Raw genomic sequence first — 25,489 nt, 5'->3', positions numbered from 1 at the left:
TTCCCATTTATTCTCCACTTTATCCACATTTTATCAACGTTTTATCCCCAATTCATTTCCAGTTTATCTTCAGTTTATCACCCTAATCTGTCTCCTTTAATTCCATTATATCTCCATCTCATCGCCATCCTATCTCCATCTCCGCATCGCACCTCCATCTCCCCATCCCATCTCCAACTCCGCAACTCCATCTCAATCCCATCTCCATCTCCCCATCTCATCTCCATCTCCCCATCTCCTTCTCTCCATCCCCAGCCCATCTCCATCTCTCCATCCTATCTCCATTTCTCCATCCATCCAATCTCCATCTCCCCCTCTCCACATCTCAATCCCATTTCCAACTCCCCATCTCCCCATCTCCACACTCGCCCCATCAACCCTCTCCACCCTCTCCCCATCGGTCTCTCCCTCATCTCACTCACCCTCATCATCTCTCCCCCATCAGTCTCTCTCTCATCTCCCTCATCCCCCATCTCCCTCATCCGATGTCACTCATCCTCTGTCTCCACCATCTCCACCCTGTCCCCATCTCCCTCTCTACCCTCTCTCCATCTGTCTCTCCCTCATCTGCCTCTCCCTCATATCCCTCATCTCATGTCCTTCTCCGATATGTCTCGCCAATCTGTCCATCGGTCTCCCCATGTAATCTAACCATGTAATCTCCATTATATCTCCATTATACCTTAATTATATCTCTGTTTTATCCCCATTTTATCTACATTTAATCTCCACTTTATCCCTGTTTTATGTTCGTTGTACCTCCTGTTTATCACCCTAATCTGTCTCCTTTAATTCCATTATATCTCCATCTCATCGCCATCCTATCTCCATCTCTGCATCCCATCTCCATCTCCCCATCCCATCTCCAACTCCCATCTCCATCTCCAACTCCCATCTCCATCTCCATCCCATCTCCATCTCCCCATCTCCATCTCCATCCCATCTCCATCCCATCTCCACCCTCTCCCCATCTGTCTCCACCATCTGTCTCCCCATCTCCCCATCTTATCTCCCCATAATATATCCATTATATCTTCATTATACCTCCATTATATCTCTGTTTCATCACCATTTTATCTCTGCTTAATCTCCATCCATTTTATCCCTGTATTATCCCCATTTTATCTCCATTTTATCCCTGCATTATCCCCATTTTATCCCCCATTTCATCTCCACTTTAGCTCCATTTTACCCCTATTATATCTCCATTTTATACCCATTTTTTCCTCCACTTTAGCTCCATCTTATCTCCACTTTAGCTCCATGTTATCCCCATTTATTCGCCACTTTATCCACATTTTATCAACGTTTTATCCCCAATTCATTTCCAGTTTATCTTCAGTTTATCACCCTTATCTCTCTCCTTTAATTCCATTATATCTCCATCTCATCGCCATCCTATCTCCATCTATGCATCCCATCTCCATCTCCCCATCCCATCTCCAACTCCACAACTCCATCTCAATCCCATCTCCATCTCCCCATCTCCCCATCTCCATCTCTCCATCCCCAGCCCATCTCCATCTCTCCATCCCATTTACATCTCTCCATCCATCCAATCTCCATCTCCCCCTCTCCACATCTCAATCCCATTTCCAACTCCCCATCTCTCCATCTCCATCTCCCCCATCTCCACACTCGCCCCATCAACCCTCTCCACCCTCTCCCCATCGGTCTCTCCCTCATCTCACCCACCCTCATCATCTCTCCCCATCAGTCTCTCCCTCATCTCCCTCTCCCTTATCCCCATCTCCCTCATCCGATGTCACTCCTCCTCTGTCTCCACCATCTCCACCCTGTCCCCATCTCCCTCTCTCCATCTGTCTCTCCCTCATCTGCCTCTCCCTCATCTCCCTCATCTCATGTCCTTCTCCGATATGTCTCGCCAATCTGTCCATCGGTCTCTCCATGTAATCTAACCATGTAATCTCCATTATATCTCCATTACACCTTCATTATATCTCTGTTTTATCCCCATTTTATCTACATTTAATCTCCACTTTATCCCTGTTTTATCTCCATTGCACCTCCAGTTTATCTCCATTATCTCTCTGCTTTATTTCCATTATATCTCCATCCCATCGCCATCCCATCTCCATCTCTGCATCCCATCTCCATCTCCCCATCCCATCTCCAACTCCCATCTCCATCTCCATCCCATCTCCATCTCATCTCCATCTCCCCATCTCCATCTCCATCCCATCTCCATCCCATCTCCACCCCATCTCCACCCTCTCCCCATCACCCTCTCCATCCTCTCCCCATCTGTCTCCCCATCTTATCTCCCCATAATATCTCCATTATACCTCCATTATAACTCTGTTTGATCCCCATTTTATCTCTGCTTAATCTCCATTTTATCCCTGTCTTATCCCCATTGTATCTCCACTTTAGCGCCATTTTATCCCCACTTTATCTCCATTTTATCCCCATTTTATATCCACTTTACCCCCATTTTATCTACATTTTTTCTCTACTTTACCCCCATTGTATCCTTACTTTATCCCCACATTAGCTCCATTTTATCCTGGTTTTATCCCCATTTATCTCCATTTTATCCCCATTTTATCTCCACTTTATCCCCATTTTATCTCCACTTTATCGACATTTGATCCCCAATTTATCTCCAGTTTATCTCCATTATCGGTCTACTTTATTTTCATTATATCTCCATCCCATCGCCATCCCATCTCTACATCCCATCTCCCCATCCCATCTCCAACTCCCCTTCTCCATTTCCCCATCTCATCTCCCCATCTCCACCACATCTCCATCCCATCTCCATCTCCCCATCCCCAGCCCATCTCCATCTCCCCCTCTCCACATCTCAATCCCATTTTCAACTCCCCATCTCCCCATTTCCATCTCCCACATCCCCACCCTCTCCCCATCGGTCTCTCCCTCTCCCTCATCATCTCTCCCACATCAGTTTCTCCCTCATCTCCCTCTCCCTCATCCCCCATCTCCATCATCCCATGTCCCTCCTCATCTGTCTCCACCATATCCACCCTGTCCCCATCTCCCTCTCTACCCTCTCTCCATCTGTCTCTCCCTCATCTGCCTCTCCCTCATCACCCTCATCTCATGTCCTTCTCCGATTTGTCTCCCCAATCTGTCTCCCGCATCTCCCCATAATATCTCCCTTATATCTCCATTATACCTCCATTAAATCTCTGTTTTATCCCCTTTCTATCTCTGCTTAATCTCCATTTTATCCCCATTGTATCTCCACTTTAGCTCCGTTTTATCCCCATTTTATCCCCACTTTAGCTCCATTTTATCCCAGTTTTATCCCGATTTTATCTCTACTTTATCCCCATTTTATATCCACTTTACCCCCATTGTATCTCCACTTTAACTCCATTTTATCCCCATGTTATCTTCACAGTAGCTACACTTTATCCTTGTTTTATCCCCACTTTATCTCCACTTTATCGACATTTTTCTCCACTTAATCGACATTTTATCCCCAATTTATCTCCAGTTTATCTCCATTATCTGTCTACTTTACTTTCATTATATCTCCATCCCATCGCCATCCCATCTCCCCATCCCATCTCCAACTCCCCTTCTCCATCTCCCCATCTCATCTCCATCTCCCCATCTCCATCTCCACCATATCTCCATCCTATCTCCATCTTCCCATCTCCATCCCCAGCCCATCTCGATCTCCCCCTCTCCACATCTCAATCCCATTTTCAACTCCCCATCTCCCCATTTCCATCTCCCCCATCTCCACCCTCTCCCCATCGGTCTCTCCCTCATCTCCCTCTCCCTCATCTCCCTCTCCCTCATCATCTCTCCCCCATCAGTCTCTCCCTCATCTCCCTCTCCCTCATCCCCCATCTCCATCATCCCACGTCCCTCCTCATCTGTCTCCACCATCTCCACCCTGTCCCCATCTCCCTCTCTACCCTCTCTCCATCTGTCTCTCCCTCATCTGCCTCTCTATCTGTCTCTCCCTCATCTGCCTCTCCCTCATCTCCCTCATCTCATGCCCTTCTCCCATCTGTCTCTTCAATCTGTCCATCGGTCTCCCCCATCTGTCTCTTCCATCTCCCCATGTATTCTCCCCATAATATCTCCATACCTCTGTTTTATCCCACTTCTATCTCCGTTTAATCTCCACTTTATCCCTGTTTTATCTCCGTTTTACCTCCAGTTTATCTTGATTATCTCTCTACTTTATTTCCATTATATCTCCATCCCATCGCCATCCCATGTCCATCTATGCATCCCATCTCCATCTCCCCATCCCATCTCCATCTCCATTCCATCTCTCCATCCCATTTCCATCTCTCCGTCCCATCTACATCTCTCCATCCATCCAAACTCCATTTCCCCTAATCCACATCTTAATCCCATTTCCAACGCCCCATCTCCATCCCACCCATCTCCACCCTCTCCCCATCACCCTCTCCATCCTCTCCCCATCTGTCTCCCCATCTCCCCATAATATCTCCATTATACCTCCATTATATCTCTGTTTCATCCCCATTTTATCTCTGCTTCATCTCCATTTTATCCCCATTTTATCTCCACTTTATCTCCATTTTATCCCCACTTTTGCTCCATGTATCCCCATTTATTCTCCACTTTATCCACATTTTATCAACATTTTATCCCCAATTTATCTCCAGTTTATCTTCAGTTTATCACCATTATCTGTCTACTTTAATACCATTATATCTCCATCCAATCGCTATCCTATCTCCATCTCTGCATCCCATCTCATCTCCCCATCCCATCTCCAACTCCCCAACTCCATCTCCATCCCATCTCCATCTCCATCTCCCCATCTCCATCTCTCCATCCCCAGCCCATCTCCATCTCTCCATCCCCAGCCCATCTCCATCTCTCCATCCCATCTACATCTCTCCATCCATCCACTCTCCATCTCCCCCTCTCCACATCTCAATCCCATTTCCAACTCCCCATCTCCATCTCCCCCATCTCCACACTCACCCCATCACCCTCTCACCATTGGTCTCTCCCTCATCTCACTCACCCTCACCATCTCTCCCCCATCAGTCTCTCCCTCATCTCCCTCTCCCTCATCCCCCATCTCCCTCATCCCATGTCGCTCCTCCTCTGTCTCCACCATCTCCACCCTGTCCCCATCTCCCTCTCTACCCTCTCTCCATCTGTCTCTCCCTCATCTGCTTCTCCCTCATCTCCCTCACCTCATGTCCTTCTCTGATCTGTCTCCCCATTCGGTCCATCGGTCTCCCCATGTAATCTAACCGTGTAAAATCCATTATATCTCCATTATATCTTCATTATATCTCTGTTTTATCCCCATTTTATCTCTGCTTAATCTCCATTTTATCCCTGTATCTCCACTTTATCCAAATTTTTTCTCCACTTTATCCACATTTTATCGACATTTTATCCCCAATTTATCTTCAGTTTATCTCCATTATCTGTCTACTTTATTTTCATTATATATCCATCCCATCGCCATCCCATCTCCACATCCCATCTCCATCTCCATCTCCCCATCCCATCTCCTACTCCTCTTCTCCATCTCCCCATCCCATCTCCATCCCATCTCCATCTCCCCATCTCTATCTCTCCATCCCCAGCCCATTTCCATCTCCCCCTCTCCACATCTCAATCCCATTTCCAACTCCCCATCTCCACCCTCTCCCCATCGGTCTCTCCCTCATCTCCCTCTCCCTCATCATCTCTACCCATCAGTCTCTCCCTCATCTCCCTCTCCCTCATCATCTCTACCCATCAGTCTATCCCTCATCTCCCTCTCCCTCATCCCCCATCTCCATCATTCCATTGCTCTCCTCATCTGTCTCCACCATCTCCACCCTGTCCCCATCTCCCTCTCTACCCTCTGTCTCTCCCTCATCTGCCTTTCCCTCATCTCCCTCATCTCATGTCCTTCTCCCATCTGTCTCCCCAATCTGTCCATCGGTCTCCCCCATCTGTCTCCCCCATCTCCCCATGTAATCTCCCCATAATATCTCCATTATATCTCCATTATACCTTCATTATATCTGTTTTATCCCACTTCTATCTCCGTTTAATCTCCACTTTATCCCTGTTTTATCTCCGTTGTACCTCCAGTTTATCTCCATTGTCTCTCCACTTTATTTCCATTATATCTCCATCCCATCTCCATCTCTGCATCCCATCTCCATCTCCCCATCCCATCTCCATCTCCATCTCCATCCCATCTCCATCTCCCCATTTCATCTCCATCTCCCCATCTCCATCTCTCCTTCCCATCTCCATCTCTCTATCCCATCTACATATCTCCATCCATCCAATCTCCATCTCCCCCTCTCCACATCTCAATCCCATTTCCAACTCCCCATCTCCCCATGTCTATTTCCCCATCTGTCTCCCCCATCTCCACTCTCTCCCCATCAGTCTCTCCCTCATCTCCCTCTCCCTCGTCCCACATCTCCCTCATCCCATGTCGCTCCTCCTCTGTCTCCACCATCTACACCCTGTCCCCATCTCCCTCTCTACCCTCTCTTCATCTGTTTCTCCCTCATCTGCCTCTCCCCATGTCCTTCTCCGATCTGTCTCCCCAATCTGCCGATCAGTCTCCCCATGTAATCTAACCATGTAATCTCCATTATACCTTCATTATATCTCGGTTTTATCCCCATTTTATCCACATTTAGTCTCCACTTTATCCCTGTTTTATCTCCGTTGTACCTCCAGTTTATCTCCATTATCTCTCTACCTTATTTCCATTATATCTCCATCCCATCTCCATCTCTGCATCCCATCTCCATCCCATCTCCAACTCCCCATCTCCATCTCCATCCCATCTCCATCTCCCCATCTCATCTCCATCTCCCCATCTCCATCTCATCTCCATCACATCTCCCCATTTCCTATCTCCATCTCTCCATCCCATCTCCATCTCTCCATCATCCAATCTCCATCTCCCCTCTCCACATCTCAATCCCATTTCCAACTCCCCATCTCCCCATCTCCATCTCCCCCATCTGTCTCCCCCATCTCCACCCTCTCCCCATCAGTCTCGCCCTCATCTTGCTCTCCCTCATCCCATGTCCCTCCTCATCTGTCTCCACCCTGTCCCCATCTCCCTCTCTACCCTCTCTCCATCTGTCTCTCCCTCATCTGGCTCTCCCACACCTCCCTCATCCCATGTCCTTCTCCGATCTGTCTTCCCAATCTGTCCATCAGTCTCCCCTATCTGTCTCCCCATCTGTGTCCCCATCTGTCTCCCCCATCTACCCATATCTCCCTTATATCTCCATTATACCTCCATTGTATCTGTTTTATCCCCATTTTATCTCTGCTTAATCTCCATTTTATCGCTGTATTATCCCCATTGTATCTCCACTTTACCCCCATTTTATCTCCACTTTAGCCCCATTTTAATCTCCATGTTATCCCCACTTTAGCTCCATTTATCCCGGTTTTACCCCCATTTTATCTCCACTTTATCCCCATTTGTCTCCACTTTGTCCACATTTTATCCCCAATTTATCTCCAGTTTATCTCCATTATCTGTCTGCTTTATTTTCATTATATCTCCATCCCATCGCCATCCCATCTCTACATCCCATCTCCATCTCCACATCCCATCTCCTACTCCCCTTCTCCATCTCCCCATCTCATCTCCATCTCCATCCCATTTCCATCCCATCTCCATATCTCCATCCCCAGCCCATCTCCATCTCCCCCTCTCCACACCTCAATCCCATTTCCAACTCCCCATCTCCCTCTCCCCCATCTCCCTCCTCTCCCCATCGGTCTCTCCCTCATCTCCCTCTCCCTCATCATCTCTCCCCCATCAGCCTTTCCCTCATCTCGAACCTCCCTCATCCCCATCTCCATCTTCCCATGTCCCTCCTCATATGTCTCCACCATCTCTACCCTGTCCCCATCTCCCTCTCTACCCTCTCTCCATCTGTCTCTCCCTCATCTCCCTCATCTCATGTCCTTCTCTGATCTGTCTCCCCAATCTGTCCATCGGTCTCCCACATCTGTCTCCCACATCTCCCCATGTAATCTCCCCATAATATCTACATTATATCTCCATTAAACCTTCATTATATCTCCGTTTAATCTCCACTTTATCCCTGTTTTATCTCCGTTGTACCTCCAGTTTATCTCCATTATCTCTCTACTTTTTTTCCATTATATCTCCATCCCATCGCCATCCCATCTCTGCATCCCATCTCCATCTCCCCATACCATCTCCATCTCCATCCCATCTCCATCTCCCCATCTCATCTCCATCTCCCCATCTCCATCTCCATCCCATCTCCATCCCATCTCCCCATCTCCATCCCATCTCCATCTCTCCATCCCATCTACATCTCTCCATCCATCCAATCTCCATCTCCCCCTCTCCACATCTCCCCATGTCCATCTCCTCATCTGTCTCCCCCATCTCCACCCTCTCCCCATCAGTCTCTCCCTCATCCCTCATCCCCCATCTCCCTCACCCCATGTCCCTCCTCATCTGTCTCCACCATCTCCACCCTGTCCCCATCTCCCTCTCTACCCTGTCTCCATCTCTCTCCTTCATCTGCCACTCCCTCATCTCCCTCATCCCATGTCCTTCTCCCATCTGTCTCCCCATAATATCTCCATTATATCGCCATTATACCTTCATTATAGCTCTGTTTTATTCCCATTTTATCTCTGCTTAATCTCCATTTTAGCCCCGTTTTATTTCCATTTTATCCCCACTTTTTTTTCCAGTTGATCTCCATTATCTCTCTACTTTATTTCCATTATATCTCCATCCCATCTCCATCTCCCGATCTCCATCTCTCCATCCCCATCCCATCTCCATCTCTCCATCCCATCTACATCTCTCCATCCATCCAATCTCCATCTCCCCTTCTACATCTCAATCCTATTTCCAACTACCCACCTCCATCTCCCGATCTGTCTCCCATCCCATTTCTCTGCCTCCCCATCTGTCTCCCCATCTGTTTCCCCCATCTGTCTCCCCTATCTCCATTCTCTCGCCATCACCTTCTCAACACTCTCCCCATCGGTCTCTCCCTCATCTCCCTCTCCCTCATCCTCTATCCCCCATCTGTCTCCCCATCTGTCTCCCCCATCTCCCCATATTATCTCCCCATAATATGTCCATTTTATCTCCATTATATCTCTGTTTTATCCCCATGTCATCTCTGCTTAATCTGCATTTCATCCCTGTATTATCCCCATTTTATCTCCAATTTTGGTCCACATTATCCCCATTTTATCTCCCATTTATCCCTATTTTATCCAGATTTTAGCTCAATTTCATCCCTGTTTAATCCCTATTTTATCTCCACTTTATCCACATTTTATCTCTCTACTTTATTTCCATTATATCTCCATCCCATCGCCATCCCAGCATCCCATCCCCATATCCATCCCATCTATATCTCCAGTTTAGCTCCATTGTATTCCTATTTTTCCACTCTATCCCCATTTTATCTCCATTTTATCCCCATTTTATCTTTTATTTATCTCCAGTTTATCTCCATTATCTCTCTACTTTATTTCCATTATATCTCCATCCCATCGCCATCCCATCTCCATCTCTGCATCCCATCTCCAACTCTCCATCTCCATCCCATCTCATCTCCATCTCCATCCCATCTGCATCTCCCCATCCTCCCATCTCCATCTCCCCATCCTCCCATCTCCATCTCCCCATCCTCCCATCTCCATCTCTCCTTCCCCATCCCATCTCCATCTCTCCATCGCATCTACATCTCTCCATCCATCCAATCTCCATCTCCCCCTCTCCACATCTCAATCCCATTTCCAACTCCGCATCTCCATCTCCCCCATCTGTCTCCCCATCTCCACCCTCTCCCCATCGGTCTCTCCCTCATAACCCTCATCATCTCTCCCCATCTGTCTCCCCCATCCCCACCCTCTACCCATCAGTCTCTCCCTCATCCCATGTCCTTCTCCGATCTGTCTTCCCAATCTGTCCATCGGTCACCCCATCTGTCTCCCCCATCTCCCCATATTATCTCCCCATATTATCTCCATTATATCTCTATTATACCTCCATTATATCTCTGTTTTATCCCCATTTTATCTCTGCTCAATCTCCACTTTAGTTCCATTTTATCCCCATTTTATCTCCAACTTAGCTCCATTTTATCCCCATTCATCTCTACTTTATCCCCATTTTATCTCCACTTCATCCCCATTTTATCTCAACTTTATCCCTGTGTTATCTCCCCATCTCCCTCTCCACCCTCTTTCCATCTGTCTCTCCCTCATCTGCCTTTCCCTCATCTCCCTCATCCCATGTCCTTCTCCTAGCTGTCTCCCCAATCTGTTCATCGGTCTTCCACATCTGTCTCCCCATCTGTCTCCTCAATCTCCCCATATTATCTCCCCATAATATCTCCAGTATACCTTCATCATTTCTGTTTTATCCCCATTTTATCTCCATTTTTTTTGTGGTAGCCCTATTTTATCTCCATTTAAGCTCCATGTTAGCTCCACCTTATCTCCAGTTTAGCGCCATTTTATCTCTGTTTTATCTCCATTATATCTCTATTCTATCTGTACTTTATCTCCGTTCTATCTTCATTTTTTCCCCATTTTGTCTCCATTTTATCTTCATTATATCTCTATTATATGTCTACTTTATCTCCATTATATCTCCATCCCATCTCCATCTCTCCATCCATCTCCATCTCCCTATCTCATCCCATCTCCATCCCATCTCCATCCCCATCTCCATCTCCATCTCATCTCCATCTCTCCATCCATCTCCATCTCCCTATCTCCATCCCATCTCCATCCCATCTCCATCCCCATCTCCATCTCTCCATCCCATCTCCATCTCCATCTCTCCATCCCATCTCCATCCCACCTCCGGGGCATATTAACAAGGTGGTGATATAAAAGTATCACTGCTTTTGAGGCCATTTTTGGACGAAAAGCGGCGATAATTTTATCGCCTTATCAGCAAAGACACGCTATCGCGTGTTTTGCTGATTTTGCTCCAGTTTCCAGCACGCCTAACTTTGCATCGCTAATGAGATGCAAAGTAGGCGTGTCTGTTGGAACAACATGGGTAAATATCGCGAAGGCAGCTTTGCGATGTTTAACGCGGGGAAGCGATTATTTTAATCGCGCTAAGTATGCCTTAACGCAGGAATTTAACGTCTGTTAAATTCCTGACTAAGGCATACCTAACATGGGAGGTGGATTCATGTAATACAACCCAAGGGTCGTATTATCGAGCATATCACTGTTTTACATGGAACATAGCTGAAAAACCAACGATGTTCCATGGAAAAGGGCGCTATCGCTGGAATATTCATCGCCATGGCACTACACGTTGTTAATACAATGCTAGCCTGGCGAAATATTCCAGCGATCGGAAATAATGCGGTATACAAGGTCAGCGATAATGATCGCTGCCTGTTGTAAATATGCCCCTCCATCTCTCCATCCCATCGCCCCATTTCTATCCCATGGAGGGAGGGGGCGGGGCCTGTGGTGACATGTGTGCAGACATGCCCTGTGGTGCGTTTTAAGTTGGGGAATTAATTCCCTTTCAATCCTGTGGGCCCCTGGGGGCCAACAACTTCACCAGGTACCTCCAGTAGGCGCCCCTGCGCTGCGTTGCAGGGAGGTGGGCCAGGCCACGCCCCCTTTTTACACTTCTCTGCAAAGCAGCTCTGTGGAACCTACTGGAGGTTCCTGGTGGGCTAGTTGGAACCCAGGGACCCTCAGGATTCAAGGGGACTTAGTCCCCCAACTTACAACGCCCCAGGGGGGGCGTTTGCAGAGTGGTGGAGAAAGGGGGCATGGCCTTTGTCTACCTCTCACCAATCCCATTGCGTGGGGCTTACTGGAGGTAAAAGGTGGACTAGTTGGCCCCTAAAGGAGCCCCAGCAGTGAAGGGGACTTCAATTCCAATCCAAGAGCGTACCAGGGAGCGCGTTTGTAGAGTGGTGGGCAAAGTGGGCGAGACCTGGTGTGAGTACTTACCAGTGCTGCTGTGTGGGACTGACTGGAGGTCATAGTTTGGGAAGTTCGCCCCCAAGGAAGTCCTGGGTGCCAACTACCCCTCTTGTTACCTCCAGTAAGTCCTACACAGTGGGATTGCTAAGACGTCTTCGGAGGCCATGGCCCCCTTTATCTACCACTCTGCAAATGTGCCTTGTGGGGGCCTAAGTCATATTTAGTCCTGAGGGAGTTTGGGGGCCAAGAATCCTTCCTGGTACCTCCTGTAAGTCCTACGCAGCGGAATTCCTGAGCGTTGGTTGGACGCCCAGCACCTTTTCTCCACCACTCTGCAAACGCGACTACTAGTTAAAGTAGCATATTTCTGCACCTCTGACTTAGAGGTAGTTTTAATCCCCCTACCTTATTATGTACTAGGGCTTACAGAGGAGGTCATGCTAATCGCAGGGGTACCCCAACACATAGTGTTCCCTAGTGTATGTAGGTGTTTTCACTGTACACTAGGGGCCAGATGTAGGTAATCTCAACTTACCTATTCTCAAATACCGAATTATACCGATTCGGTATTTAAGAATAGGTAAATGGGATGTAGGTAATTTTTCGTTAGAAATTACCGAATCGGTAAGTTTCGGTAATTACCGATTCGGTATTTACCGATTCGGTAATTGCCATTCATTCCTATGGGCCTAAAGGCCCTTAGGAATAAATGGCAGCCCATAGGAATGAATGGCAAAGGGGGAAAACATTGAAGGGTGGCAGGGTGTCACTTTGACACCCTGTTGCACCCCTCAATTGTGTAAGGGTGCACATGTGGCACACATACATGCCCTAAGGGCATGTATGTCTGCCACATCACGCTGTTGGAAAAGCAAAAAAAATGCTTTTTCAAAGGTTTTCATTATTTACCACCAACTTGTACTTGGTGGTAAATAACGAATCCTTAACTGAGGAATGCACTAACTTGAGTGCTCCCTACATCCTGGATTCGGTAATTTACCGAATCGGTATGTTAAGAATTCGGTATTTTACCGAATCCTTAAATTACGGATTTGGTAAAATACCGAATCCTAACAAAATGCCACCTACATCCAAAAAGCCCAATAGCGGTCGGTAATGGCCGAAATTCGGTAATTTCGGCCGTTACCCACCGGTATTGGGCGACCTACATCTGACCCTAAGTGTCTTTTAGCACAACACTGGCTCTAGGCCTGGTTAGTCAGAGTAAGTTACCACCAGTACCCGGCTGAAAAGTTGTGGGTACATAATGATTTTGCAACAAGGCCTCTTTCTGCTCCTCTGTTGGTTCTTTCAGCACGTCTTGCTTCTTCCTGCACTTTTATTTGACTTTGTGGACTTCTGTTGCTTCTTTCTGCATTTCTTTTGCTTCGTTCTGTGCGTTTTTTCTTCTTTCTTCACATGTCCTACCTCTGTAGGCATAGTTAGAAACTAGCATCTAAAAAACCTTTGAAATTCACTTAAAAAACCATAGGTTTCAGGCACGTTGTAGTTAGAAATTAGCATTTAAAAAACCTTTGAAATCCACTGAAAAAACCATAGGTTTTAAGGAAAGTTATAGTTAGTTGGACATTTAACGCGTACAAAACAAGAGAAATGGCCCCGTTATAATTAGTTCAGCTAACTATAACTCGCGCCCCTGCAATGCCCTGCTGATGACGTCACATATTACATCACTCATGACATGGTCAGTGACACGCACTTCGATGTTCCACCATCCTGTGTTTCATCTTTCTTGCTGTCATTCCAATATAGACCAATAGACATGGCCACTTGATCATATATATAACCCCACTCGTGTTACAATTTGTATGTGAGTTAAGTACCCATGGTGTTCTAAGGCCTAGGTCCAATTGTGTGACATTCCTGGTAAAGGGGCATACAGAACAATGCATCCATAGGATGGAATTTCCACCAATTTTTCAAGACAGGCATTATATGAGGGGCCATCACCATGATGTCAAGGCTTTACACAATATGCCTAGAATTACCACCATTATGTGTTAGGCCATAATTATTAGGTCAAAGGTGCCACAGCTGGGAAAGAATTACTCTCAAGCACACAAAAGGTGATAGGGGGAATGCTTGCAATACATCCAGCAACTGGCAACAGCTCATGGTAGCATTCAAGCCCATTGTTCTTTTGCCCATCATGCCACCTTAGTTTGGACCCAGCCATATAAAAATCAGTCTTTACCCTGCCCCAATAGGAACAGTCTAGTCTAGTCTTGGCTGGGTCCAAACTGAGGTTGTATGGTGGGCAAAAGAACTATGGGTTGGAATGCTAACCCAAGCGACTGTCGGTGGTCAAACAAATGTCAAGCATTACTCCCATCACCATTTGTGTGTTTCAGAGTAATTTTTTCCCTGTTGTAGCACCATTGACCTAATTGTCATGGCATAACGCATAATGGTGATAATCTTAGGCATATTGTGGACACCCTTGACACGATAGTGATGGCCCCTCAGATAACGCCTGCCTCAAAATAATGGTGGTAATTATTTTCATACTGTGGGTACCCAGGGCATGATGGGTCACGCTAGTCTCATACTGTCTGCAATAAATAAAGCCACTTTTTTGGGGGAACCTTTGCCGAAAAGGGCGTTTTTTCGACCCCACTTTTTTGGGGGAGTGGTAATAAAAAATGTTATACATAACAATGGAAAACCATTTTTTTTGCCACTTGTGAAAAACATAATGTAAAATTAAATATTTGGCCCTATTTTTTTCAAGGAGCTAGCTTGGCTTGCTAGTTTGTTCACTCACTCCATGTCATTAATGCAAGAGATAACCATATCGTATTAAAGGGATAATTTAGACTGTGAGAATACCAATGCTCATATTGTAAAGGATTCAGATAAACGTTTGTAACTGTAGTTAATTTATTAATTTATCTTTATTAATTTGTAGGCCTTCTAATGATTATATATAGGGCTCTTGGGTCAGTTATTCGTGACCAGAAAGTGCCCAAGTGTGTGCCTTCTCTATTTCCATTATAATTAAATATTGAGGCATGAAAGCTTCTTTTGCAGGCTCACGCAAGGAAGAAATTTTGACGAGGCTCCTAAACTTCCAAAATGTATGATCCTAGACCTTTCTTCGATTTGCAGTGGTAGCGCTGTAATCAGGATCCAATTCCAACCATTCTAATTTGTACAGTATCTGCTTTATCTGCCTGAATTATGGTTCAAGTATTGTAAGATTTAGTTTGCTCTGGTTTCACAAAAAAAGTTAAAGCAAGGTTTAGCCCTGCATAACGAGCACAAAATCAATGCAAACTCCGAAGCTCAATATAACACACATATAATATAACATAATATATAACATAATAATTTGTGAACTTCTTTTTATTTTTTATTTTTGAGGAACCTTTTCTCAATTCACCCACATAGTTCAAATGCATACAATGCATTACTTTTGGAATGCAGTTAATAAACCAAGTATTGATCAATAACCTAATAAACATATAACAACCAAGAACATTCTTTATCACCTACTCCTTTTAGTTGTATTACAGAATAATATGTACAGAAATATCATGTTATTTTTGTGAACGGTGGTATAGGTAGAGGATTCACTCCGCTGACAGTACCGGATCACCCCAGTCCTCCCATCGAACTAACTCCAAAACCACAAGTCCAGGTCGCTAAAAACCGCCCGGACGTATTTCTCCACACCGGATCACCTCGGACAACCGTCCCCGTCCCATGCCCCATGAGGGCCTCCTTAAATCATATAAAGGGACGCCAATTGCCGACACGGTATAGTAGACGCTATGTCCAACTATTGAATTCCGCACTACGCCACCACTTAAAAAACCGGCCAGTGATCATTTGCGACGCTCATGGCCCCCAGCCACCCCTCTTAGGGACACGGCAATAAATTTCCACTATAGACTTGATTCTAATTGCTCACAGGCTCTCGTCCTGATGATGATCTCAGTAACATGAGATGGAAACGCCGTCGACCGTTCCAACAAAAACTCCATTACCACTTTCATTTAATTGTGGAGTTTTTAAAATGATGATGGTTGTTCAATGCAATGTATTTTAAAATGTCACCCTCACACCTTCACTTCACGCACTTCTAAAGCCCTTTGTGAGCACTAGAAACACTAAGCAAAAAATATATGATAGTTTATTTATGAAGATAATAAATGTGTTGTCATCTAAAACAAAAACCTTGTGTCCATGTATACTAAATAACCTAGTCCTCCGAGGACTTTTCATGAAATTGTTTATCTGACGTAATCTATTGTGAAATTACTTTAGCCCAGGCTACCAGAGGACCCCTTTTGGGCTTCTACCTAGACCAATGTTCACAAAAATATCGTGCTCTATCCCGGGTCTCAGTGCTGGGGTCCTCTTGTTCTTTAAACAGAATTGTAAGGATATCATCCAACTGGATGTAGATTTTCTGTTATTAACTCCTTAGTTTCTAAGTCAATTCCTTAAAGTGATAGTCTGGGACCGCAGCCTCTATTCCCTTCTTGCAAGTGCCTACATATTACACACTAGATTAATAACAAAAAAGAACGGAGTGAAAATATATTTTGTTATAAACATGGTGAACAACATGTTAGCTATCAAGGAATCTTCTTACTGTCTGCGTTCCCTTCTAGACCACTGGAGCGCACCGCTCTGACGTGTTTAACATTTTCCCGGGATCATATCAAACTTTGGAAATGAAAGCTGCATATCCTGGAACCTGGCTGCTGCATTGTCATGTGAATGACCACATCCATGCGGGCATGGAAACTACGTATACTGTGCTGGAGAAAGAAGGTAATGAGTTAAACATGAAATAATGTTCACTATTGTGTTGAAAGAGGTTAGAGGAAAAGGCTAATACTAAGCTCATCTAGTTTGCCTGATGTCTTGCTTGGTCTGTTGCAGTGATATCCCCCATATTCTCCATCTTGCCTACCTGATGTCTAACCCAAGCCTTCTAAAAGTCTAATGCTGTTGTTTTACTATCACCACTGCTTCACTGATCCTACACTTTTGCTGACAAACAGTACTCTTATGTGTTTGGGTCTATTCCATCCACTGTGCCTCTGCGCTGTGCTGATGACGGAGCGGTTCCGTCATGGCCAGGCCGCCGCGCCTGCGCTGGGCGGATTCCGCGCCTGTGCTGGGCGTTCTATTGAGCGGGCGGGGCCATGACGGAACCGCTCCGTCATGAGCACAGCCCAACCGCGGCTGATGACGGAGCGGTTCCGTCACCAGCATGCGGCCGCCCTGCCCCCTTAGCGCTGCGGCAGAATAGCCACCGTAGCGAAGGTGTTAAAAGCTTTTTCACATAAGGAATGCCATTTATGTAAACTAAATATTTTTTATCACACATTCCTCTCTTGCAAGGTATCAGTGCTTAAGCCCTCACCAGGGATGGCATGGAAAATGGGCCCGATTTTCCCCATCCCTGAAATTACAGACACCATTGTTGCACGCTTGGGGGTTGGTACTGGTAATTCTGGGTTGGGGAAAATCCTGCTCATTATGATTTGACCCTACTGGTCTACTAACAAATAAGGAATTATCCGTGGAATCTGAATCCTGGGTTTGAACCCTTGGTAAGCCCGCATTTTTCCTGGACTTTGACACAGAGATTTCAGTTATTTTCAGCAGCTGAAATCTCTGTGCGAAAGTAAAACACTTATAATTTTGATGGGTTGGTAACTGCTATTACTGGACGCCAAGGAATTAAGAGCTCACTACCAATCAGAGTCATGCTGTCTAAAGTTTTAAGTCGTAAGATTCATAATGCAATATGCACACTTGTCTACTAACCTGAACCTAAATTTGTTCTATTTTGTTGATGTCTCTATTGAGAGAAATGTACACTATATGACATGCCTATTTGAGTAGTACCTTGCCTGTCGACTGTATTGATCTCTCTCTCTCTCTCTCTCTCTCTCTCTCTTACTGGGCTTGTACAGAAAACCTGCAGTGTGGCAAAAGTGCTAATTCATGATGTGAATTTACTGGCAGTATTAGCTCTACCGTAGAGTCAATTCCAGCTTTAACACTACCTTCAGAAATCAAAGGACTTTCTGTAACAACCCAACAATACTGTTTCTTAAATCAATGATACTGTCATGCTAATTTTAAATTGGCTAGCCTTTTACTGTCATTTATTGTATTTCTTCCACCACTCTAGAAATTAACCACATTATATGAAGCCAAGTGGAATCACTCCTTTATTCAATAAATGGTTGCACAAATCTGCCACTGGTGTTACCAGCACTTCTTAAAATGTGATCAGGATGCATGGGATAAATTTATGCTACTACAATTTGTATATTGTTATAGAACACGCAAAGTCTTGGGTGGTTAGCATTGTAGTCCCTATACACAAGAAACGTCTTCACTCAGATCCAGGAAACTATAGACAAATTGCCTTATTTGCAGTGACAGGAAAAATGTTCACAAGACGTATTCTAGGTCACCTACAAGACTGGGCTTTAGGGAAGAAAGCAATCTGGTTTTGTACCAAAACATTCAGCAATCTTTCAAAATGTCATTGATAAATACGTAACTTTTAAATCTCAAATTCTTTATAATTTTTTTACCGATTTTTCAACTGCTTTTGATGGGTGGATAGGCCTAACTTGTGCAGTAAACTTTCAAAATTAGGCATCCCATCTATCCTACTAAGATTCATAATTGCACTACATACATCTACCCAATGTAAAATATTGATAGGTGGGAGTAAAGTTTCAAAACCAAAAATAATAAGAAGAAATGTTTTAAAACAGGGATGACTATAAGGCGCTAAATAAGAGTAACAAAGGCATATTTATAACGTGAACATCTGAGGTAATTCCAACACTTCATTTGAATATAAGGATGCTAGCTGGTGAAGGTAATTTGGAGTTAGTATTTCAATCGGTGATTAGAAGTGATTGGAAACTGTTATATTTGACCTTGGTTATCTTTCTTTTCATGGAATCAATATAATTTGCTCAAAAAGATAAAGGGCCCGATGTAGGTAATCCCAGATTACCGATTCTTAAATACCGATTCAATTACCGAATCGGTAAAAATCGGTAATTACCGAATCGGTATTTACAGATTCGGTAATTGCCATTGATTCCTATGGGCCTTGTGGCCCATTGAAATCAATGGCAATTATCGAATCGGTAAATACCGATTCAGTAAAATTACCGAATTTACAAGGGGGACAAGGTGTCACTTTGACACCCTGTTGCACCCCAGATTCTGGCTTGTGTGCAATGTGATACACATACATGCCCTATGTGTGCCACATGGCACCGGTGTACATGCACAGATGTGCATGTACACAGAAATTAGGAATTTACCACCAAAAAATATTTGGTGGTAAATTATGAATCGGTAATGGCCTGTGGCACTGTTTAAAGTGCCACCTACATCTTGATTTACCGATTCGGTAACTTTACCGATTCTGTATTTTACCGATTCAGTACAATTCAGGCCACCTACATGTCCAATCCCAAATACCGGTCGGTAACGGCCGAAATCGGCCGTTACCGACCGGTTTTTGGCGACCTACATCGGGCCCAAAGTGTTTTAGATCACGTGACTGAAATGCAGTGACAAAGCTAGTTAAGCTGACAAATTCGAAGTGTATATAGATCCCAGGTAAGCCATTGAGCCATTTCAGGGCCTGCACATAAAAGTTTTATTTTTAAAGAGGGTTTTCATGTAGTAGTTAGTATACTAAAATAAAATGCCACATAAGTTGATTTGAGATCACAAATGTAGTCACTAGCAGGGATATGATTGCTTATGGCAAATCCTCTACCTTCATACTTGGGTCATTATGAAGGAGTCATATTCAGTAAAAAAATGTAACTTTTTCAAATGTTGTAGTCTTTATTTTTTGCTCTAATACGGTAAGTCATACGAGCAATGTCAAATGTAAAAAAAATCATAATATTTTGATTATTCTAATCACCTTTATAAATGTATTTTCTCATGCAGAAAAACCATCTATTTTGCAAAGAATTGTAACTCACCTATCAAATTAGCAAATGTTGCACCGAAGAAGATCAAAACAGAACATCAAACTGACGAAGACTGCATAATTAAAACCACTGACAGTTTTTTGCCTTGGAGAGACATCCAGAGTGTTTACATTTCAAGAAGATGTGTAGAGTGTCTTTGAGGAATACTGAATACATGGCACCAGTATACTTAAGAAATGCACATAAACTGCAACTATTGCAATAGATTTGAAACATGAAAAGTGAAATAATTATATTGTTATACAAGGAAAGTTCAGTGCAGAATATGGGAATGAGGTGTCACGTGTGTATTATGTAGTGCATGCAGAGCACAGAATTCACTGTCAATAAACCAGTCATAAAATAAACATAAAGTTAAATAAATATGTATAAAAGGAATATAATGTTTGGCTTTGAGTTTCTAAAATACAATGAGACAATGTATCTCATTTATATAATTATAGCTTGAAGTATTGATGCAGTTATTGTCATTTATAGGTCATCTTACAAGCAATAGGCAGTCCTGAAACCTATGAAAATTGAATGGTAACATCTCTCTACATTTGAACATCTCTCTACACTTCCAAAACTGACATTTCTTTACACTAAAAAGGAAGTAAACTCAATATTGCCTAGGGAGTTTGTGAAAGGGGTTTTGTTGTTCAGACTCATTTAGAGGGCCCTTAAAAAAATGTATGATTGTACATGTATCAAGATAAGTTACCTATAACATTAAGGGTTAATTTAAAATTGTCACATTTTTTTCTCCTTGGAATTTCTTTAAAATCGCTGCTCTAACTTGTTAAAACATGTATATAAACACATACTTCTTTTTCATCAAAAGGATATTTGAAAATGTGCACCCCACGGCTTATACCTAGCTTCAGAACAAATAAACAACTATTTTTGAATTTACAGAGAATTCTATGAGTATTCTAGGGAAGCAACGGCAACCCAGGGTGGGGAAATGCATGCCACGAGATTGACAAAGCCCACAAACTAGCTTGATTTTGGTGTTCCACTACTCATGATTAAACAATTTTTATAGGGTTTTATCAACTTTAGACAGCAGTTGTAGTAGGATTCGAACAAAAATGGGTAGCATTCTTATTTAGACATTAACAGTTGTAGCAGGATAAGTGTTGGAAATGGGATCCCTGGCTGGCCAGGGCTTTCGCCAAAGTCAGTCAGAGACCACCACTCCCAAGTCAGGGCAAGGGAGTTACACGCCAAGATAACCCCTACTCACCCTCTAGGTAACGTGGCGCGAGCAGCAAGGCTAAACTTGGAGGCGATGTAGGCTAAGCATTTGCGCACGCACCCCAGCAACAACAACCAAAGGCCCACCACAAAGGAAACTCCACACAAGGTTATATAAAAATAGCCTTTGTATTACACCAAAATACATTAGATAAAACACACACTTTACAATGTGCCAGAGGCACGGGCAGAATTTACAAGGGGATATTTACAAGACAGGGCCACCCGGACCACTGTCAGGAATCAGAAGTAGCACTTTCAGAAATAGCACTTAGAAGGTAAAATATAAATGTACTTTAGCACAAAATAGCACACAACCAGTAACTACTGGTAACAGGACCTCACTAGCACCACCTGCACTAGGGAGAAAACAACCACCTATGTATCACAATACCTGTAGGGGTGTAAGAACATACACATGATGCAATGCATGACATTCATTCAGAGGTGTAAAGGCACATGACGCATAAAAACACATTCAGAGGTGCAGGGAGGGAAAACACATGAGGCATCACATTACATTCAGAGGTGTAAAACACAGGGTGCGCAAAACATACTACACATTGTACATTTCCTAACACCCAAAAGCAATAGGACATAGATCATAACAGCATCTAAACCTTTAGCGCAGAACTCACAAAGTCCAGGTTGCGCCACTGCGCCAGAACCTAAACGTAGCAGCTGCCCACTACTTGCTGGGCAGCTGAGGGACAGGACATGGGGGCCTAAACGCTGCAGCTGGCACTAAGTGCTGCGCAGCTGGGGGAAGGCCAGGGATGAAGGAGTGCGCCTCACTCCTACAGTCCAGAACATGTCCCTAGGGAGGAAGAAAGACCTACACGGTGCAGCTGCCCACTACTTGCTGGGCAGCTGGGAATCATTTAAATGGGGCCTGGGCTCTCAGTAGCCCTGAAACCACATGTGCCACACCTGGGAGCCATCTGGCTCTGGAAATAACTGTCCCCATCGTTGGAGCCCCTCATGGCTCTGCTGAAAGGCCCGGGGACTTGGAAATAATGTCCGCTGGGGAAGCGGCCCGCTTCCTTCTTGTGCCACTCGCTCCAAATACCAAATGTCCCCATCGTTGGAGTCCCACTTGGGGACTCTAGGCACAACTAGGCCCGCGTGGAGCCCTCAGGCTCCTAACATAAATCGAATGCCCAGCCAGGGGAAGGTCAGCCCTCCCTCTACACTCACAGGGCCCCCCTTCAGCCCCTTTTCACTCACCGGCTACTCGGGACTCTGCTTCCGGGGGCGGCGGGGGGAAACTATCTCCGGGGCTCCCTCCTGGACATGGGAGCCCCGCAACATTCAGCGCTCTGTCTCTGGCGGCCCCGGGGCTCTCCCCAGCTCACGGGAGCCCCGGGCGGCCATCACTCGGCCTCCTTCTCCTTCCGGTCGGCGGCGGTCCTCTTCCGGGGCTCCCTCCTGGTCCTGGGAGCCCCGCAACCTTTCGGGGGACTTTCTGCTCGTCCACCGGTGCTCCCAACAGCTCACGGGAGCCCGGTCAGCAGGCGGCCAATCACAGGGCAGAGGCGGGCGGGACTTCCCCGCAAAACCGGAAGTCCCGCCCCGAGTCAGGCACCGTAGTGCCTGGCTTCCTGTTTTGCAGCGCTCGGGCCGCGGCGGTGAATCTCGGGGGCATTTCAGAGGGGTGGCACCCTCGAGAGATTAAATAAACAGCAATCAAGCGAGGTAGGCACTCGCTGGGGCCCATAATCGGGGTGGCACCCGTCAATTAGGAATAAAGTGCAACGAAGCACTCGGGGGTACCAAAAAGGGCAGGAGCGCTTCCCTCAGAGGGAAAACGACAGCGCTCTGCCCAGGCAGGCAAATAAAAGCGCTCCCAGCGCTAAAAGAGAATAAAAGGGCTCTCAAGCCCAAGTTGAAAGCGCTCCTCCATGCTAGGGCCTCACACGTCCAGCAAAGAGTCCTTCATGAAATGCAGCAGGTAGGGGGGCAAGGCTTCCAGGCCAGGAAGCAGGGTCCACCAGGAGTCCATCAGCAAGCCAGGGGCTGGGCAGGGCTCAGGGAGGCAAGCCATCCCTGAGCCCAAGCAGCAGCACGCCCCTGGCAGATTCAAGCAGCAAACAAGAACCTTTTCATGGGGTCACAGCCCCTCTTTTATACACCTTTTCCCTTTGTCTTTAGGTGCAGGGTGGGGGCAGAACCAGTCACAGCTGGTCTGGGAGTACTGTTGATGGCCCAACCACCCATTCTATTCACAGGCAGGGCTAGGGTCATCAGTCACACCACAGGGGGGCGGAGCCAGCATTGTGTGGGGAAAACCCAGCCCATCCAGGACACAGGTACACTCCTCCCACACATCACTCATGCTAATCTCTCCATTCACCACCGGGGCAGACCCACACAGACTTCCTGGAGCCTGGCATCCCAGCCAGCTCCAGCCAATCACACGCCAGGCATATTTTACACTAATATGCCAACTCCTAGAAGTGGCGCTTCCGCACAAGACACATACACGCCGCACATACCGTTGCGCAGCATTCACTCTCACGAGTTCGCACATACCAAACTTAAGCATGCACGCCTCACGCATCAGGAACTACCAGGGACACAGACATTCCCCATGCATTCCTATGGGAGGGCAGGCCAGTCTCACTCCACGCACTCAGGGAGCGCACGCACTTTACACTGCGCCACAGTGTCAAGGTGCGCAAAGACCAGAAATCACTACACTTCAAGGCAAAAAGTTCAGGGGTGACCCTGCCAGAAGGCCCGAGTCCAACACAACCCCCTTCCAGCCAAAACGCAGGGTAGGCCAATCACCACTGTGATGGACTTCCCTGCTTGGGGCGATAGAACACGGACGCGGGCCCGCACTACAGGGACACCCTCCGGTTCTACGCCACGTTGATCCATAAGCCAAGCACATCCTTAAAAAAAAAACAGGCCCAACTAGGCTACCCCACTGGTACTCCTTAGTTGTCCACGGCTGGGACCAGGCCCTAGGTCACCCAGATACCACTGGTCCATGCCCATCCACAGAGTGGGGGGTAGTAACCCCTGGCCTGCACTAGCCATTCTCCACTCCCTCTCAGTGTAGTTCCAAACTACCACTGATCCTCCAACCTAGGGTCCGCACCCTCAGGCTGACCAGAGGTCACGGGCAGGATTGCCCCACCCTACCTCTACTTCTGAAGCACCCTCCAGAACACAACTCTCCCACCAGTTTAGGACCTGACTTCCTCAGCAGCAGTGACCACAGTCAGACCAGCACAAGAACGGTGTAGTAAGGCGTTGCACTTTGCGGGTTGCCAGATGCGGCGCAGGCGGCGGCTCGCGGACCGCGTCGAGACGGGGACGGCGAGCGGCATAGACTGCGCGGCCAAAGGCAGACGCAGCTCAGTGCGGTGCCTACAGGACACCAGGCTGGTCATGACAGAGTCACAGCTCCCTTAACTGGTCTACCACCTGGGATTCAAATTCACCGGATGCACAGGGGTCAGACTCCCTCTGACCCCCTTCCAGAGTTCTGCACCCTCCCACTGTAGAACAGGGTCCCTCCACTTAAGGTAGGCCCCACCTGCTCTCAGGGTAGTACCACAACACTCAGCCAAGAACCCTAAAGATCCCTGCTAGGCCTGTACCACCCCTTCTGGGAAACACAGGGTCTCTTCACTTAAGATGAGCCCCACCTGTGTTCACAGGGGTACCCCTAGAAGACAAACCGGCCAGGACACTGGCTACAGTCGCCCTGCCGTCCAGGACAGGCAACACCTGACCCTGGCTCCCCAACCTAGGGACGCTACCCTTTGGTTAGATGCCTGGCGCACCAGGACTTCTACAAGTTGAAAACAAAAATCTAAGACTTTCTCTCCTCCTTCAGCAGCAAGGCAACCACTGCAGGTCAATACCCCATACAGCTTACCCGGTTCCTTCTCATCAGGCAGGAGTTCCCTCTTGTAACTTCAGGACACTACATACAGTTGTCCTTACGTCCAGATCCGGAAACACCGACTACTGGCTCCCCAACCAAGGGACGTACCTCTTTGGTCAGATGCCTGGCGCACCAGGACTTCCTTAAGGGTGACACAACTAATGTGTCGTGTACAAGTCTGCCTGACACTCAGGACAGAAGTGGCATCACCATGGTCACTCACTGGCGACACAACCCTTCTGGCTGGTCCCTGACCCACTGGCTCTTCCACTGAGGAACCTATCCCCCTCGCACCCCTCCATCTGGACTTCTGCACCCTCCCAACTGGAGCGGTACTGCCAGACACCAGAACTACTGGAACCCTGGTTACAGAGGT

General features: G+C 46.3%; 1 protein-coding gene across 1 annotated transcript in view; it reads left to right on the top strand.

The window, feature by feature from the left end:
• Window positions 1-20,356, top strand: part of CP (ceruloplasmin) — a 428,303-nt gene extending 407,947 nt beyond the window's left edge. Inside the window, exons 18-19 of the mRNA XM_078668012.1 lie at window positions 16,587-16,749; window positions 19,930-20,356. Of these exons, the coding sequence (XP_078524138.1) occupies window positions 16,587-16,749; window positions 19,930-19,976 (210 nt within the window). The 3' untranslated portion in view covers window positions 19,977-20,356. The remainder of the gene's footprint in view (window positions 1-16,586; window positions 16,750-19,929) is intronic.
• The last annotated feature ends 5,133 nt before the right edge of the window (window positions 20,357-25,489 follow it).

The sequence above is a fragment of the Lissotriton helveticus genome, chromosome 11, assembly GCF_964261635.1.
Source record: "Lissotriton helveticus chromosome 11, aLisHel1.1, whole genome shotgun sequence".
Classification (NCBI taxonomy): Eukaryota; Metazoa; Chordata; class Amphibia; order Caudata; family Salamandridae; genus Lissotriton; species Lissotriton helveticus.
This window is presented reverse-complemented; position numbering and strand designations above follow the sequence as displayed.